Here is a 19,584-nt window from a genome sequence, read left to right as displayed (position 1 = left end):
TTTTGATTCTGGTAAATTTCATACATCATGATTCTCACACAGGCTTGTCTTCACAGTATTAAGCCAGTTGAATTCAAGCTAGGGCCCTTAAGGTCACCATGTAGAGTCACCCTTCTCCTTGTCCAAGGAAGCCCAGCAATTGCACCCCCATTACTAAGGCTCTACCACCAGCCTTGGCCTTCTGCCTCCATTCTGAGTGCAGTCCATGTTTCCACGTTTCCCTGACATGTCCTCCCGTGGACCACGCCTGCCACCACCATTCTAGCTACTGCTTCTCAATCCTGTAAGCTATGAGTGTGAAAGTGGTTGTGCCCCAAGGGGCCCTGGCCCTACCCCTGTAAGCCACTTAAGCCTGCTTGGTCCTGCCTACCTCTTTGGCCACCCCAGTCAGTAGTTCTTCTGAGTCTCCAGCACTTCTGGGCCCTGGCCAGGCAGCTCTGTGGGCCCTGACCTCAGATCCCAGGCCCTACAGGGAGGCCACGCTTTGTGATGCAATCAAGGACTGTGACTCAGCTTTATGGCGGCACCTCTCATCTGTTGTCCTTTCATCTTTGGGCACAAGCATCTCTGAGTGCCACAGACAGCATGCAAACACCTCCCACTCTGCCAGTAGAGTGTTTCCTCTTGGGAAATCTTGGTGCTTACTTATGCCATGACCTCAGCCTATTGAGTACCTAGCTACTGGGTTCCATATGTTTGGGATAACACCTGCTCCCTCCCCTATGCTACCAGAGCTGGGCCTGAGAGAGAGGTTGCACCCCTGCCTGCTCACAGACTCTGCTTTAATGTGAAGATCCCAAATCCATGTCCAGTGAATTCCTACAGGGATAGGGAAGTGGGTATTCAGTCCAGGCTGTGAGTATTAATGGTCTTTTGACCATGAGGAGAGGCAAATGCGGTGGACCCAGATACACATAAATGTACCTGGCACATTACAAAACATTGAATTCAACTTCCTATGAGGAGAACACTTGGTTTCTTAGCCTCCGCTGTGGCCAACAGTACTGTTACAAATACTTCCTCAATGTCTTCAAAGATATCACACAAATGGCAACATGAGGAATTGTTATAAAAACTTTACAAAAATTCAGTTTTACTATTTATTGCCAAGGTACTAGTTGCTGAACAATAATACAGTCATGGATTTTCTAATTTTGCTGAATATTATAAGCACTTATGAGGGATGGAGATGGCTGAGTATATAAAGTGCTTGTCACAAGCATGAGTACCTGAGTTCAGATCCCCAGTGCCCATGTAAAAGGCCAGGCACTGTAGCTCTACCATGTCTCATCCAAGCATGTCTAGGATGACAAGGGAGATGGAGACAGAATTGATCAAAGTTCATGGGTCAGCAAGCCTGGCACACATCAGAGACTAATGGGAGACCTTGCCTCAAACAAGGTGGAAGGCAAAGACCAATGCCTCAAGTTGTCCTCTGACCTACACACGAAGACCATGGCACACAAGTGCCCACGTTCATGCATGTGAACACATACACACACATACACACACTCAAAAATGTTAAGTGCTTAGGGAGTATTAAGATCCCAGAACACAGGGGCTGGAGAGATGGCTTAGTGGTTAAGACACTTACCTTCAAAGCCTAAGGATCCAGGTTCGATTCTTCAGTACCCACATAAGCCAGATGCACATGGTGGCATATGTGTCTGGAGTTTGTTTGCAGTAGCTAGAGGCCCTGGTGTGTGTTCTCTCTCTCTCTCTCTCCCTCCCGCCCTCTCTCCAATAAATAAAGTAGTTTTGAAAAGATCCCAGGACAACCTTGCCAATGAAATCATAATATCTAGAAGGTCATTAAGATCCAGCAATTCTTAAAGTTCCCCAGGGGTGTCAGTGTGCAGCCAAGTGTGAGGACAAGCGTAGTGCTTCTTTGCATCTTGAATATTACAGTGAGCACACGGCCCCTGCACGTATTGTTCAAATGCACGTGCTGATCAGTGGTCTGGGGCCAGGCCTGGGACTCTGCGCTTCTAACCAGCTCCCAGGTGCTGCGGGTGCTGCTAGTTTTCACATCACAACTCCAGTTGAGAGATAAATTGTGACAGTCCTTGCTTCTTCACCTCTTTACCTGCTGCCTAGCCATTCTTTCCCAATTCAATGGCAGAATACTTATGTTGTATTTATTTGATTTGGGTATTATTGGTCAGGGATAAGGATAAACACTAGAGTCAACACTGAATAAAAGTAGTGTTTCTTCTTTTAAATGTCTCATTCATTCTACTCGTTTTTTTGTTTCTTTTGGTTTTTTATTATCGAGGTAGAACCTCGCTCTAACCTAGAATGACCTAGAATTCATTCTGTAGCCTCAGGGTAGCCTTGAATTCTCTTGGTGATCCTCCTATCCCTGCCTACTGAGTACTAGGATTAGAAGCATGCATCACCACACCTGACTATTCTACATATTTTTAAAAAATTTATTTATTTGTTATTTATTTGAAAGAGAGGGGAAGGGGCAGATAGAGAGAGAGAATGGGTATGCCAGGGCCTCCAGCCACTGCAAACAAACTCTAGATGCATGCACCACTTTATGCATTTGGCTTACATGAGTCCTGGGGAATCAAACCTGGATCCTTAGCTTCACAGGCAAGCACCTTAAATGCTAAGCCATCTCTCCAGCACTATGTTATTCATTTTAGTATACTATTTATCATTTTATAATTGATACCAAGATTCATAGAAGAATGTTATAGCAATTAATATTTTGCGTTGAATATATGAAAGCCATTGTCCAACATATCTTCTATCTTCTGAATTTATTCATGTTTGAATTTCATTGTTACTATTTTCCATAAAAGAGTTTTCAGTTTTTATGTGGACAAATTTATCTTTCCTTTCACAGCTTCTAGCTTTTATTACTTTTATCAAAAGGCCTTCTTAACTTAAAAACCCACTTCATTGACATTTTAATAATCTGTAAGATTATCAAATATGTCCTTACATACTCCTGATGGGACTATAAGCTGATATCATCTTGTTGGAAAGCAAATTAACCAAATACAAGAAATCCTTAAAAGCATCTGTGTTATTTGACCTAGTGATGCTACTTTAAATCACCTTAAAGCTGCAATGAAATGAAGCTAAATATTTACATGAAAGATATTTAATATAACCTTGCATCAAAGCATCAAAGCCTGACAACCATTATCTTGAAAAGCTGCCCATTTTCCAGTGGTTTCAATGTGAGTATACGTCCTCCATAGCCTGATGTGTTTTTGATTAAGCTTGCAACTTGAGTCTCCAGCAGCAAAAGCCCTGTTGGAGGAGGTGTCACTGGGGGTCAGATCTTGTAGCATAGTCCTAGTGTGTTCAGTCAGTTTGATCTCTGGCTGTTCCTATTTGCTGCTGGTTTGTAGTATCTGCTATGGATCTATGGAAGTGAGCCAGTTTCTTCTGCCATTGATGGTGTTTCCCCTGGCTTCTGTAAGCCTGAAATAAACACATTCCCCCCATGAGATGCTACTGGTCAGGTGTCTGTCCAATAATGCAAAGGTATAACTGCAATACCCTTTTTGACAAGAACAACTATTGTGTAATCATTTCACAAGAATCTTGAATCTAATACACTATTGTTGACTCTAGTGTTCATGGTGTATATTTGGTCTCTAGATGTGTTCATCCTACAAATCTGTTTTGTATTCTTTGATTGACAATTCATCGTTCTCCCCTCCCCTCTCCTGATGCCTGTGACAAGGAGTATATCAGGACATTTTCTTTCATTCATTGGCAGGCATTTGTACTGTTTCCATATCTTAGCTATTATGACTAATGCTGAAATGAACATGAGATTGCAAACATCTTTAGATGGTGATGGTTTTATCTCCTTTGGGTACATACCCAGAAGCTTGACTGCTACACAAAATAATTTTTAAACATACAAAATATCCCTAATGATTAAAGTTGTTTTGTTTTGTTTTTTCTTTGTTTGTTTATTTTGATTTTTTCGAGTAGGATCTCTCTATAGCCCTAGCTGACATGAAATTCACTTTGTAGTCTCAGGGTAGCCTCTCACTCACAGTGATCCTCCTACCTCTGCCTCCCGAATGTTGGGATTAAAGGTGTGCACTACCACACCTGGCTGATTAATGTTGTTTTTTACTCAGAGTTTGCTCACTGACAATGAAGCTTTATACCCAAGGTCTTTCATGTTCCTTTATTTTTGGAAAACATATCTCCAAATTTTCTCTAAATATCTCTATCTTTTTATCATTTTCTTTTCTCATAGGATTACTATGATTTTTTCAAACTGGTAAAGAGGGGTAATTGCAAAATTTTTTTTTTATTTGCTTCCAGCTTTATTGAGATATTACCATCAAAACTTGTATCTATTTAGGTTATACCTGTGATATTTTGATGTATCTATAGACTGTGAAATCTTTGCCATAATGAAATGATTAGCTTATCCATTATCTCACACAGTTACCTTTTTTTTTTTAATATTTTATTTATTTATTTGAGAGCAACAGACACAGAGAGAAAGACAGGTAGAGGGAGAGAGAGAGAATGGGCGCACCAGGGCTTCCAGCCTCTGCAAACGAACTCCAGATGCGTGCGCCCCCTTGTGCATCTGGCTAACGTGGGACCTGGGGAACCGAGCCTCGAACCGGGGTCCTTAGGCTTCACAGGCAAGCGCTTAACCGCTAAGCCATCTCTCCAGCCCTACCTTTTCTTATAATAACACTCTCTCAACAAATTTCACCTACTCAATTACATTATTATTAACTATACTCCACCTGAAAGTTTGTCCTCTTTTACCAATATCTACTACCCTCTAATCTCTGGTGCCACCATCCTACTGTCTGTAACTAAGTTTGACATTTTGTTAGATTCCACCTTTGAGTGAAGGCATGAAATATTTCTCTTCTTATGCATGACTTGCTTCTGCAGGTCCATCCACACTGTCACAAATGACAGGATTTCTTTTTTATCCCATTGCTGAGGAGTAACCCATTGTGTGTGTATAATATATATATATAATATTTACATATAATATGTATTTATATATTATATACTATATATAATATAATATTTTCTTACTTACCATTAATCTTTTGATGGGCACTTGGGTCAGTTCCATATTTTGGCTATGAACACTGCTTCAATAATCATGTGAAAATGTCCCTCCAACCACTGATTTTATTCTAATGCTACTAATCTGAGTTCATCACATGATGAGGGTAGCAGACACAATATTTATCTGTCCTAATGATGGCCCTCACACAGCTCTGAGAAAGAACTTTGGTTTTCATTCTGTGAGGGCTCAGGCAAAATTCCACCTATAATTAACACAATTTATAAGATATTGGAGTTCCTGAGAGACTTATTTCCCAACTTTGGTACAAAGAGCAATCAACTCAAGTACTTATGTACTTTGGTTATGAGCTCACACATTTTCTACTACATGAGAAATAGGAGTAACTGGGTATATCTCAGTGGTTACTGCTTGCCTGGAAGTGAGGCCTCATCTTTCAGAGAAATGTCAAATAAACTAGAGAGGACTTGGTAGATCAAGACAGAGAACAATTGGTGTATCATGAAAACAAAGAAAGTCTTGAAGTGGAATGAGAGTAGAAAGTGAAGAATTCTTGCCTGTGAGCAGCACTGAGCTTGAGAAGGAATTGGTTACATCACCCAGGAAGAAGGCTATGTGATCCATGAAAATAAGTGTCAGCTACCTACACAGTACTATCATAATAGGAGGAAAAGATCATGATATCAAAATAAGAGACATATGATGGAGAGTGGAGTTTCAAAGGGGAAAGTAGGGGTTGGGCAGGAATTACCATGGGATATTGTTTACATTCATGCAAGTTGTCAATAAAAATTTTTAAATTAAAAAAAAAGAAAAGAAGTGTCAGTTTATGACAAACCACCAAGGGATCCACAAATAGGCATAAGACCCATGAAAGTGGACAATAGTACACATGAAGAGCCAGACTGAGTTCCATGGAGTTCATGAATGTAGGGTATGGAATCCAGGAATCACAGGTAACTGGGTCCAGCACTGATGAACAGTGGAAATAGATTATATTAACAGGGGCATAGGGTCTGTAAACAGGCATAAGGCCATAAAGTATAGAGTTCTGAGTAAAGAACATGAGGTCCATGGACATAATGCACAAAGTCCACAAGCCATGGAATTTTGAACAGGTACAGGGTGTGCCGTGGACACAGAGTTTTACCCTCCAAGCCTGACTGCTCTCTCAGCCAATGGCCAGCAACACGTTACTGTCCTCACCACACAGACACAACTTGGTAATATAAGTGTATCCTGACCAGTTGACAAGATGTTTCAAATACTACAAACAGGTCAAAGGACCACTGCCAGCTCAGGTTACCATCATTGTGTTGTACCCAAGGAGTCACCCAGAGCTACTTCTGAGAATCTTGACCTATGAAAGTTATTACAAACTCATGAGAAATGGGTTGGCCAGGAAAGGGCCAGCTTTCTGACAAGAGTCACAGAAAGAAGTCCCCAGAGACCCAGACTGAAAGAGAGACCACCCAACATTCTATTGTGAGTATTTCTCCATAGGACATTGACACTGCCTTCTTAATTCTGTAAACAGGCACAGGGGCCATAAAGTATAGAGTCCTGAATGAAGAATGTGGGGCCATTGACTTAAGGCACAATCTCATTTCCAATCTCAGTGTGTCTCCAAGGCATCTCCCCTCTCTGAGGAAGGAGGCTCACCCCTTGGTCTAGAGGTCTGTAGCCATCATGCCTCTCTCAGTGCAATGACTAGTACTGACAATGATGGAAGGCATGAAGGACCTCAGATGGAGAACCTAGACCTCAGGAAGCAGTTTGGAACATAGACTACTGAGCCACTGTTTTTTTTTTTAAGATGTCATCCAGTCCTAAGAAAATATTCTTACCATTCAGGCAATCTGTGATTCCCACTTGGGCAAAGCCCCCTGTCAGTATCAATTACGTTCCTCCACCCCAAGGTTCATCTCTGACCCATCTGTAGAAGAGACACCCATTGTGATAGTGGCCCCTGGGATGGAAGCAAAGGGGATGCAGGTGACTAGTCATTCCTGGGAGAAGGCTCTGCTTTCCTTCACATGGGTGAACAGCATAGAGAACCTGGAGAATAAGTGAATAGTGTGCAAATGCAAAGTCATGGAAGAATAAATGAATGAGACCATCAAATGAACAATGAGCTGCTTCAACACTGCGTATCTGCAAGCAGCTTGATAATAATGGTAATAAATTCTCTATCGCTTATCCCTGATGATGATATTAATGGCAAACAGACAATACAAAAAAAAAAAACCACTCCACTCAGGAATCCAGAGATGCTGTGAGATGCCTTTAATTGTTCTACTGTTGCAGACCTCAGACTACAGATTGTCACACTCTTGGGAAAGGTGACTTCTGCTACAGGTATATGGGATCCCTTCCCCACCTATATCTGTGTGCAAGTGCTGTTAAAGATAGTGAAGTTTGTAAACCATCCTATGGTCCTCATGATGTAAATGCAGCGTACCTGAAAGAGAGTTGCAAAGCAGCAGTTAGAAAAAATGTAACTCATTGAGGCCATCTAGCATGGGAAAGGCCTAAGATTCACTACAAACTTAATTGATAAAAAGAAGAAAAAAGAAAAAGCTAAAACCTGTTATCAAGGGCGATACTTATAAAGTTCACAGCTCTACCAGAACAAAAGGTAGTAATTAGAATTACCTCCCCTGAGCCCAGGGGCTCCTGAGAGGGGACTTGCCTATGACCAGCCCCCACCTAGGGCCATCACCCACACTGAGGTATCCTGTCCTCAATGCCTCCCTTGTACATAAGATGCTGGACGCACTGTCCCCGCCTGAGGGGACCACCTGCAAGATGATTCTGCTGCTCAACCCCTCAGCGATAACACAAGCCAACGGTTTGCAAGTCTTCTCCAGTAGTTTTGGTTGGAAGGTGAGAACACCCACTGGCAGAATTCTCAGATAGACAAACATCCTCAAGGTCCCAGATGCCATGCATCATCTCAGCCATAAAATGACCATGTCACCATGAATCACCCTTAAGACCCAGAATCTCAAAGACAAGCCTGGGTGAGCAGATAAACTGGACATTCCCCAGTGCCCCAGGACATGAGCAAAGGGGTACTGAGGACCACAGGGAGAGCAGAATCTGGTGAAACCTCAAGGACCTCTGAAGGAACAGAGCTGGGACCAGGTGAGTGGCTCTGTCATAGATGGAGGCCACACATGGGCACCTGCAGGTTGCCAATGGCTAGCCAGCCAGCTGTGAGCAGAGGGCAGCTCAGCATCCAGGTGCTGTCTGCTGAAGATGACCCCCTTCTGCCTCCAGTAGAGGAGCCCCGAGACATGCCAGGAGAGGAGTTAGGAACTCTTATTCTGTCAAGAATCACTCCCCACATCTTATTTACATTTTCTCAAGGGCCTTTCTTGATATTTTTCATTCCCAAAAGACTGGTGATTGTCAGAGTTAACTTAATCTCAAACCTTTTTCTCTTCTGGGCCTTGTTGCAGTGGGCAGTTGTCAATGTCTTCATCATGTTTTTTACAAATTGTGCGGCCCATCTCCACGTCTACTAAATACATATGAGAAAAAATCTGTCAAAAATTATAGTAACTGTTAGGAAATCCAGATGTGACATGACCTCATACTCCTGCCATCATCCCTTCCCCACCGCAACAGACACTGTAACCCATCTCAAACTGTACTTTCCTCTCTTAAGTTGCTTCTTGTCTGATATTTGATTGCAACAAGAAATAATTTATGTCAGCTGGGGAGATGGCTTAGCAGTTAATACATTTGCCTGAAAAGCCAAAGGACCCAGGTTTGATTCCCCAGGACCCACGTAAGCCAGATGCACAGGTGGTGCATGCATCAGGAGTTGGTTTGCAGTGGCTGGAGGCCCTGGAGCACCTATTCTCTCTATCTGTCTGTCTGTCTGTCTGTCTGTCTGTCTCTCTCTCTCTCTTTCTCTGGCTCTCTCAAATAAATAAATAAGTAAAAACTTTTTAAAAAGAAATAATTGATGTAATAAGACCAGTATAAGTTGTCAATTAAAGTGTCAGCAAAACTGTGACACCATAAAAATAAATGCCCTAAATTTTTGTTTTCAAACAAACCCACATGTATTCACCATTGTTCTAAATACAGAAATACTTTTGTCTGAGAACAACAACAACAACAAAAAGGAAATCCATTATTTGAATAGATAAAACAGAACCAAGTAGAAAAGTGAGCAGAGAATGTGAACACAGATGCATGCAATAAATAACGACATAGCATGTGCAATCTCATTTCTCTCTTTGTTGTTTGGGGATTTGTTCTGGTTGCTTTCTTATTTGTTTTTGTTACTGTTGCTATTGTTTGGGATTTTTTTGAGAGAAAGTCAATGGGCCCAGCTAACATGGAATTTGTAATCCCCCTTTCCCTTAACCTCCAAAGTTATGGGATTATAGGCATGTGCCATCACACCTTATCTCTTGCTTTTGAATCTACTTATTTCAATTTGTTCTAAGTCTGTATTTATTTACAAAAGATATACATTAAGCTGAGAGTACATTTCAGTGGTAGAGTGGATGATTAACATACTCAAGGCTCTAGGTTTGATCCCGGGAGCTCCCCCGACCAATGTTTGTTAAGTACACCTAAGACACACATTCTTCTCAATGGTTAAGTGTGGTAGTCTCACTGGAAGGGCAATCACTCTCCAAGGTGTGCCACATTCACACAATCAAAATTTACCCAGTAAGGAGCCTGCACACACTGTAACCACACATAACAGTATGACAACTCTCTGATGTTCTCCTAAGCAGCATCGGGCAGATGCAGAAGCACTTGCTGAGGGCCTCTCTCAGCATAGCGCAGGGCACTTCTAGCTCAGCCTGCTGGGGTCAGGTAGAGCCACAGCAATGCCAAGGCCCAGAGGTTGCATCTTGCACGTGCATGCCGAGTGCTCAGAGCACTCACCTTGTAGGCACTCAGTGAAGTGGCTAGCAAATATCCCCTACTATCCTCAATATCGGGATCCTATCAAAAGTTATTTCAATCAGTAGAGGTCCATGCAAACTCAAGAACACTCAACTATGGAGAGAGAGAGGAAAAAAATAAACTAGCCAGCAAATGTTCCCAGAGTAGAGCACATGTCTCACTGAACTGACTGGGAAGCTATCCAGAAAGCAGACTCAGGGGCTCAGGAATCCAGGCAGATAATGTCAATACCCACTCGTGTCAGTGACATACCAGCAATACATTTAATAAACTCAACACATGCTAACAACATAATTGGGCCCAGACCATGCCATACAATGCTCATACAACCATGTCTGACACATACTAACAATGCACATGTCAGACCCTCCTTGCATGGCCCCCCACATACACTGAATCTGAGACCCCCACATCGGCAGCAGCAGTGGAGAAAGTGGAGTGCTGGTAAAGAGGACCACTGTGGTCCAGGGACAGGATCAGCCTATGAAGGTGGTGTCATAGGAATAAGGAAGGAAGACCTGGGGACAGTGTGCATTTGGGCAGAAAGGAATTTCCCCAGACCCATATCTACAGAAGTGTGACTCAGACCCAGGAACTTCAGACGTCCCAGTTGGCTCTGGGATGGGGAGAGTGACTGTTTGACACGGTCATTATTGCATCATAAAGAAGCAGACGAGGAGGAGAACGGGCCTTAGTGGGAAAAGCGCCTGTCACCTAGATTTATATCAGAGATTATCAGCTTTGCAGTCAACTGCTTTGGTGACTATTCCACAGGGGAATTTCAGAACTATGCATTGTGATGTAACTGACTGTATGCATGAATGTCACCTCTGCAACGATGCTCAGGTCACCAGGAGCCCAGTGTGTGCATCCTGGCTGTGCCGAGCAATGCCCAATAGGCCCCTCACCTCAAGGGTATCAGGCACCCTGCCAAGCTTGTTGCCAGCTGTCCTCAGTGTGGGGCTTTGTCTCAGCCAGTTTCTGCTCCTCCTGTCCTTACCACCTGTCTCTCTGCTGTTCTGGCTTCTCTCAGCCTTGTTTCTCTTTCCCTCACACTGAATTCAGGTTAGGACATTGTTACTTTCCCTTCTGCTTGCCTTACTTCTGCCAAGGTTTTTGGGTACTACATAGATTTTTAAAAAATTGGGGGGGGGGCACCAAGTGTGGTGGCGCATGCCTTTAATCCCAGCACTGGTGAGGCAGAGGTAGGAGGATCACTGTGAGTTCAAGGCCACCCTGAGACTACATAGTGAATTTCAGGTCAGCCAGGGCTAGAAAGAGACCCTACCTCAAAAAAAAAAAAAAAAAAAAAAAAAACAAACTTGGGATCCAGGGCTGGAGAAATAGCTTAGTGGCTAAAGCACTTGCCTACAAAGCCAAAAGACCCAAGTTCCACATAAGCCAGATGCACAAGGTGGTGCATGTGTCTAGAGTTTGTTTGCGGTGGCTGGAGGTCCTGACATGAGCCTCTCTCTCTCTCTCTCTCTCTCTCTCTCTCTCTCTCTCTCTCTCTCTCTCTTTCTCTCTCTCTCTCTCTATCATGCATCTGGAGTTCATTCGTAGTGACTAGAGGCCCTGGCATGACCACTCTCTCTCTCTCAAATAAATAAAAATAAAATAAAACAAGTTTTTAAATGGGGGCTGGAGATATGGCTCAACAATTGAGGCTTTTGCTTGCGAAGCTTAACAACCTAGGTTCGATCACCCAGTACCCACACAAAGCCAGATGCACAAAATGGTGCATGTGTCTGGAGTTTGTTTGCAATGGTTGGACGCCCTGGTGCACACATTCTCCCTCTTTCTCTCTCTTCTCTCTTCCTCTCCCACTGCTTGAAAACAATATTTTTTAAAGTTTTGGAGCTATTCTATTAGTAATTTGAGTTTTTAAGAAAAAAATTACCAAATTAAAATCTCAGTTTCACCTTGCTGAAGACCCAGAAGTCCCCCAGTCCCAGCTGGGTATTCAGGTAGAATGCAATTATCACCCAGAGAGCTGGGGGCTCACCTTGCGCTGGCTTCTCCGGACTCGAAGGAACTTGTAGGCCAACTCATCACTCTGGTCCTCGTTGAACTTGTAAATGGCATGCTCCACCGAAATAGGGAAAAAATGCATAGTCTTATCAATGTTTACAAATGTGCATCTGTAGATGTGGGTCCACAGCACAACGAGACCCACCAGCAGGAGCCCCTTACCCAGCATGGCTGTCCTCAGAGTTAGTGCTGAGGGCCAGGAATGCCTGTGCCGGGGGAGGGGGGGAGGGAAGGGGGGGAGTGGCACAGTTGTAGCTAGTAATGCCCTCCCACACAGCCCTGTACTGCGAACAGTCTCCCTGTGACTGGCACCTTTGTCAAGGGCAGTGTCCCTCCCTTCAAGCAGAAGGCAGAACAGGAAGTCACATTTGCTACCCTCTGGTGACCTGGACCCACGGGCATGGATACAATAAACTGTTAGCTTATACATATCCAGGTCTGCATCGCCAAGCCCTGCCTAGTCCTTATAAGAGCTCTGCAGTCCTACATTCCGGGACTGGCAGAAACACAGGTACTGTAAGAGCTGAAGTGGTCCTTGAGTATTGAGGTATTAAGAACCAGGTGCCTATGGCCTTGGGGGCATGCCAGAAGGCTACAGAGGGAGGGGCTAGTCCGTGGGACCATCCTGAGGCCTGCTGGACAACTCCCACCTCCCCTTCCTTCCCTGAAGCCTGTCATGTCTGCTTCACAGCCAGAGCCAGAGAGCCGCAGAGGGGGAAGCGGTGGCTCTGCAGGGAAGGACGTGTACAGTAACTCTGGGCCTAGGTGCAGGCATTGCTCAGAAAGGAACGTAAGCTGATGGACGTTCACACCCACCTCTGCTGCTTAGTCCCATGGCTTTCATGCGGCACTGTGTCCGACTCTTGGCAGAGGCTCTGGGCCATGGCCTGCCTCCTTCCTGGGGAAGTCCCAAGGGGATGAGCAGGCCAACGTGGAGCCGGAGGATGGCGGTGAACCATTTTTCTCCACTTTGGAGTATGGAGACACCTGAACTTTGATGATCCTCTCAAAGGGGCCCCGGCCACAGCTTTGGGGACAAGACATACGAGCACAACTGAGGCTGGCATGAAAAGAAATAGGAATGGAGGCGAAATGACGCACACAATCCTGAACACCTTGCTGCAGCTTCCAGGTGGGAGGAAATGATCTCACAAGATGGCCTGAGTGCAAGGGGGCCTGCGGAACGCAAGCTAGTCCCTGCAACCGAGCCTGCATTAGAGCACACACAAGCCCTTTGCCCCTTCCCACCCAAGAAACCTCAGGCTCCCATTCTGGTTTCACCCTTCCTGTCAGCAGACAGATTGCTATTTCTCACTGCTGCCTTTCTGCAGTCTTCCAGATCTGTAAGACGGCCCCTTGTCATTGAATCTTGGCTTTTGCCAGTCTTCTCCAAATTGAGATCTCGCCTACCAATGGTTGTCAACTGCTTTATTCCCTTCTGGAACACTGGCAACTAGATACCTTGACCCTTTCTACCCATCTTTGTTTTCTGCTTTCCTTTTAGGAGTTTACAGCACAATTCCCTCCCTCTATTTTCTTCAGGATCAAGTGGGAATTCTCTGTTGATTGACCCATGCTATCAACTGCTGTCTTGTCCACTCTCCAGCATGAACTTCTACGTGAACTGCATGTCCCTGGAAGCTCTAGGGCACCAGAAGCTACATGTTAACTTCTTAGGAATGTTTGGCTTGTATATTTTTAAAAACATCCTTATGTGCATAGGTGCGTTTCTCTAGCCTGTGCAGTAGCTAGAGGTGTGCAGCTGAATTGTCAAACATTTCTCTCCTTAATTTATACCTAAATTTCCCTATAGCAGGAGAACACAATCTGTGTGATGTCCCTTCTTTAAAATTCATAAAGAATTTTGTGAACCAGACATTCAGGGTTTTTGGCATATGTGTTGTATGTGTGTGTGTGTGTGTGTGTGTGTGTGTGTGTGTGGTGTATAGAATATGTGTGGTGTATGTAGTGCATATGTGTGTATTTGCATAAGCACACACTAATCATGTACATTCAGAAGCCAGAGAAGAATTTTATGTGTTTTCTAGTGCTCATCTAAGTAATTATTTGAGAGTCTCTTCCAACCCAATGCTGCCATTTTTTCAATCAGTGAGCCCGGCAATTCTCTAATCTCTACTCAGACTGGGGTTACAGCCTGTGTGGTCACACCCACACCCAATTTTTACATGAGTTTTGTTGAATAGAACTCTAGAGGTCTCAGGCCCTCATGCTTAAAAGGCAAACACTCTTGAATGCTGAGCCTTCTCCCCAGCTCCACATGTTTAGGCTTAATTAATTAATTAATTATGTATGTATGCATTTGAGAAACAGAGAGAGAGAGAGAGAGAGAAAGAGAGAGAGAGAGAGAGAGAGAGAGAGAGAGAATGGGTGCACCAGGGCCTCCAAGCCACTGCAAACAAACTCCAGACACATGTGTCATATTGTGGTTCTGGCTTACATGGGTCCTGGGGAATTGAACCTGGTTCCTTTGGCTTTGCAGGCAAATGCCTTAAATTCTAAGCCATCTGTCCAGCCCCTAGGTGTTTAGTTTTACTAAGTCTTCCCTGTAGGTTCAAAAAGAATGCATGCTCTGAAGCTGCTGGGTGAATACTCTGTATAACACAAAATCAAACTTAATAAAGTCTTGTATCTTTTTATATCTCCTATGGTATTTTTTTCTCTGTAGATCTGTCAGTCACCAAGAAAGGTATCTTCTTAGAATCTTGCATTTCCTTATAATCTGTCAGGCAGCCTGTGGTACCCAGCAAGGCAGAGCTTCCTGTCCATGGTCCATGTCAGGTCCTCTCCCTCACTCTTGGACCTGGGCCACCTATGAAAGGGCCACCAAATATGACACTGATCCCTAAGACAGAAATGGGGAAAGGCAGGTGACTTCCCTGGGATAATGCTTGTCCCTTTTTCCTTCTTTTTTTTCCCTTTCTTCCTCCCTCCCTCCTTCACTCTTCTCTCCCCACCCCCAAGCTATAGTCACTATGTCACCTAAGCTGGTCTACAACTCGAACAATCACGTGATTCTCCTCCCTCCACTTCCTGAAAAGCAGGACTATAGTTGTGTACCACCATGCCTGGTTTTGACACTCTCTGAGGGGCATAGAAAAATTAGAGAAAGAATGAATACATGAATGAATGAAAATAATGAATGAATGCAAGAATAAATGAGTACACAGACCAACCAGTGGGGCCTCTGCATGAGCCACTACACATAAACTGGGGAGTCCAATCTACTCAGCCATCTATACTTGAAGGCAAGGTGATAATAATGACAACAAATTCTTCATTGCTTATCACCAACAGAGACATCCACCGCAAAGACACAATAAAGGCCAGGCATGGTGGCACACCACTCATCCCAGCACTCAGGAGGCAGAGGTAGGAGGATTACCATGATTTTGCGGCCAGCCTGGAACTACAGAGTATGTTCCAGTTCATCCTAGGCTACAGTGAGACATTACCTCTAAAACAAACAAACAAAAAAGAGACAACACAGAAGACTCCAGCATCGCTACTCAATCCAGAAAGTGCTGCTTTTAATTGCTCTGGTGGTGCAGATTTCAAACTGCAGACTGTCACACTATAGAGGAAGGGGACTTCTGTTGTAGGTGGCCAAGGTCTCTTGTCCACCTATATCTCCACACATGTGCTGTTCAGAACACGGAACTGGGAAAACCAAGGTCGGGCATCCACCTGAAATGTACAGCGCACCTGAGAGAAAATGATAATTATAACACATAAGTTAGGAAAACATAATGCATGGAGCATTCGCTAAGGTCTGGAGCCTCCCCTGCACAGATGATGCTTGGTTACTGCCCCCAGCCAAAGGTCCTGAAAGAGCCAGGGGACTGCTGGGAGAGATGATCCTGCTGCCCATCTCCCAGCTGAGGAACAGCTCATATCCACCCCAAGTGAGGCTGCCTTAAGACTATTGAGAAAAGGGGAGACCACCCCCTGGTAGAGCACCCTGATAGGGAATCATCCTCAAGGTTCCAGATGCCATGGATTACATGTCTGTTACAGGATGATGATGTCACTGGGAATCACCTTAAAGAACCACAATCTAGCCTGTAAGCATGGTGAGCAGATAAACTGAATACCTTCCCACGCCCCAAGGACATGAAAATAAAAGGACTGAGGACCACAGGGAAAGCATCATCTACCCAAACCTCATGGGTCTCTGAAGACACAGAGCTGAGCCCAAAAGGATGGCTCTGTCACAGATGGAGGCCACATGGGCATCTGCATGGACCATCTCTCTGGTCACTAGCTAGTCTATGAGAAGAGGACTGCCCTGCGCTGAGAATCAGGCTGTCTGCTTAGGATGACCCCTTCTGCTTCCACTAGAGGAGCCCCAAAGCATGTCAGGAGAGGGGTAAGGTGCCCTTATCTGCCTAGGATCACCTCCACATCATCCCTATGGCTTGCTTGATGTTATTTTTCATTCCCAAAAGACTGGTGACTATTGAAGTTAATTTAAACTACGCAAACCTTTTTCTTTTCTGGGCCTTGTTGCAATGGGCAGTCATCAATATGTTCACTGTGCTTCTTACAAATTGTGCGACCCATATACAGGTCCATTAAAAATATCATTGTCCATGTCTGTTCAAAAGAAATCAGGCATTTAGCTGCTGACTACTTGCTTTTCATGAACAGGAAAGAAAACAAGGTAGAAAAACAGTCCAATGTGCATTTGCCTATGAACAGGCATCTATGTCATATTCGATCTCTATATGTGAGCAGAAATGTGGGCATGAGAGCCTCAATATATGCACTAGGGTCTTCCCACCACATTCTTCCTACTGGCTAATACCTAGGAGTCTACAGGGCAATAATATGTAGGATGTGGCATATTCACATGACTGAATCCCACCCAACAAGAAACCTGCATGCACTGAAGCCACACCCAATAATGTGAAAACTTTCAAATCCTCCCCTGAGCAGTATCAGACAGATTCAAAGACACCTGCCAAGTAACCCTCTGACACAGAACAGGAAATGAGTAAAACAGCTGTTGTCCCTTGGCAGTGTGGAGTCCAGATTGGAGCACGAGAGACTTTAACTCTGCCTATAAGTATTCCTCTATTTAAAAAAATATACATATTGGGCTAGAGAGATGGTTTAGCTGTTAAGGCACTTGTCTGCAAAGCCAAAGGACCAAGGTTCAATTCCCCAGGACCCATGTAAGCCTGATGTACAAGGTGGAGCACTCATCTGGAGTTCATTTGCGGTGGCTGGAGGCCCTGGCATGCCCATTCTCTCCCCTCCCATCTCCTATCCCTGCCTCTTTCTCTCTCAAATAAATAAATATAAATAAAATATTTTTAAATTATTTATTTGCAAGCCAGGTATGGTGGTGCATGCCCTTAATCCCAGCACTTGGGAAGCAGAAGTTGCAGGATTGCTGTGAGTTCGAGGCCACCCTGTGCCTACATAGTGAATTCCAGGTCATCCGGGGCCAGAATGAGACCCTACCTGGAAAAACCAAAAAAAAAAAAAAATTATTTATTTGCAAGCAGAGAGAGGGGGTGGAGAAGACAGAGTATGAGTGTGCCAGGGCTTTGCCATGCAAACGAACTCCAGATGCATACACCACTTTGTGCACTGGTTTACATGGGTACTGGGGAATCGAACCCAGGCTATCAAGCTTTGTAAGCAAGCATCTTTAACTACTGAACAAACCCTTCTACCCACAAGCGTTCCTCTTACAAACACACACTGAGATGATGAGAAATTATGAAGAATGACTTTCATTTCCCCAAATCTCCATGAAAACTCAGGAAGTATCCCAATACAGAAAAGAAACAGATCCAAGCAGAAAATCATCCTCCTTTGGAGGAGCTCTCATCTTGGTGGGCTGATCTGGAATGTGTCCAGAAAGCACCAATAGGAGCTTAGGAATCTGTACAGGTGACAGGGATACTGACCTGTGACCAACACAAGCCAAAAACACATAGGTGTGCTCTTGCCTCAATGCACACCAGTAACTTGTACCCGCATTTGTGCCTGACACACACTGACAACACCCCCTCCCACTGCCCTCACATCTGTCCATTGCTCCTTGCTCAGTCCCCACACTCTAAGCCAGGCCTGCATCTATATGGCTGGCCAGCATCTAGACACAGTAGGGTAGTCTTTACTAAGGACTCCCGGGACTCAAGTCCCAGGATCGATACCAACCCAAAGTAGAATGCACCAAGGGGGTAGAAAAGACCTACAGCCAGCTGTCCTGGGCAGGAGGGAGGATCCTCAGGCCTGTGGCTATAAGACCATGCCACAAACCTGGGACTCTCCTCATTAGTCCTTGCTGATATCCCACTTGGCCTGTAGCTCTTCATTTGAGGACTTTGCCCTGGGCACGGACACAGAAACTGCCACTCACCTTTTTCTGGGCTCTCCCAACTTCCAGCAACCTGTATGTGTTCTCTTCCGGATTGTTGCCATTGAACTGAGTCACAGCAAACTCCACTGACGCCACGAAATAATCTAGGTCCTTTCTAATATCTACAAATTCTTTGTCTTTGGTCCATATATGGGTGCCCAGCACAAGGAGCCCGACAAGCAGGGGCACCTTCCACAACACAGCTATCCTTAGCATCATCACTAGGAGCCAGAGACATGCAGATGAAGGGTGTGGTGTGGCTATAGCTGGTGATGCTCTCCCCAGCTCAGGGTTCCACAGGGCCCTGCCCATCAGGACCGGTGGTGGTGACCTCCTTCTGACCAGTGCAAGTGTGCAGCCCGTCATCTCCAGTCCCAGCCTTGTCTCTCTCCACTATTCCCAAACCAAAAGCAGAGCAAGAAGCCACATTTCCTGTCCCCTCGTGATATAAACCCTGTGCTGATAGGCATTCACACGTCTGTCTGCTGCTGGGTGCACAGCTCCAGGGCTACTCCCCCAACTCAGCCCGAGCTTTGAGGGCAGCTCCCACTCACACTGCCACTCCTCTCGGGGAGCCCTGTGATGCAGGGCTGGCGAGGATTCCCAAGGTCACAGAAACTCCTGAGAACTCCCAGGAGCTCATTCCTGAGGAGTGAAATCAGTTACTGAGCACTCTCCAGGACCTTGCTTGGAGCCCATTCCACTAGCAGGGCTCCATGCCAATAGTGGGGGATGCCAACCATGCCCTGACTCCTTCTGCCAGTAGAAACACCTGGCCACATCCTCCCGGCTGCAGCAATTCATATGAGTGTCCACTTCCAAGTCTGATTCATCTCCTTAGACATCTTTTTTAAGCCATGGGCTATAATTACTGCACTGCTTCATTTTCACTCATGGTTGATTTCCTAAATTACCTTCTCTCTTACCAATGTCAAACTCACGCCTATGATAGAGAACATACCTTCTCCTTTGCCTTTGTTTGAAAAAAGATTTAGTTGTTTAGAGTTTGACCATTCTTCTCTGTGCTCTAGAAATGAGTATCTGTTCTGCATTTTGGAGGTGTAGAGTTATGTAGGTACATAGTAAAACTAAAGTCCACCCTCTGGGCTGTATAGCATCCAGGGGGAAGAGGGTCTCTGAACATTTCTGTACCAGTGTTCAATTCTTATGTCAT

At 44.7% G+C, this 19,584-nt stretch overlaps 2 protein-coding genes across 2 annotated transcripts; both read right to left on the bottom strand.

Annotated features, from left to right (window-relative positions):
* Positions 1–7,427: 7,427 nt before the first annotated feature.
* On the bottom strand, positions 7,428–12,185 carry LOC101594899 (cystatin-12-like). Its single transcript, XM_004668718.2, has 3 exons — positions 11,991–12,185; positions 8,485–8,595; positions 7,428–7,508 (listed from the first exon to the last, which is right to left on the bottom strand). The coding sequence occupies exons 1-3, from the start codon at positions 12,183–12,185 to the stop codon at positions 7,428–7,430; spliced, it is 387 nt and encodes a 128-aa protein (XP_004668775.2).
* A 3,473-nt stretch (positions 12,186–15,658) lies between these two features.
* LOC101594613 (cystatin-14-like) lies at positions 15,659–18,626 on the bottom strand. Its single transcript, XM_004668717.2, has 3 exons — positions 18,411–18,626; positions 16,520–16,630; positions 15,659–15,739 (listed from the first exon to the last, which is right to left on the bottom strand). The coding sequence occupies exons 1-3, from the start codon at positions 18,624–18,626 to the stop codon at positions 15,659–15,661; spliced, it is 408 nt and encodes a 135-aa protein (XP_004668774.1).
* Positions 18,627–19,584: the final 958 nt, after the last annotated feature.

This window comes from Jaculus jaculus, chromosome 8 (assembly GCF_020740685.1).
Source record: "Jaculus jaculus isolate mJacJac1 chromosome 8, mJacJac1.mat.Y.cur, whole genome shotgun sequence".
Taxonomy (NCBI): domain Eukaryota; kingdom Metazoa; phylum Chordata; class Mammalia; order Rodentia; family Dipodidae; genus Jaculus; species Jaculus jaculus.
This window is presented reverse-complemented; position numbering and strand designations above follow the sequence as displayed.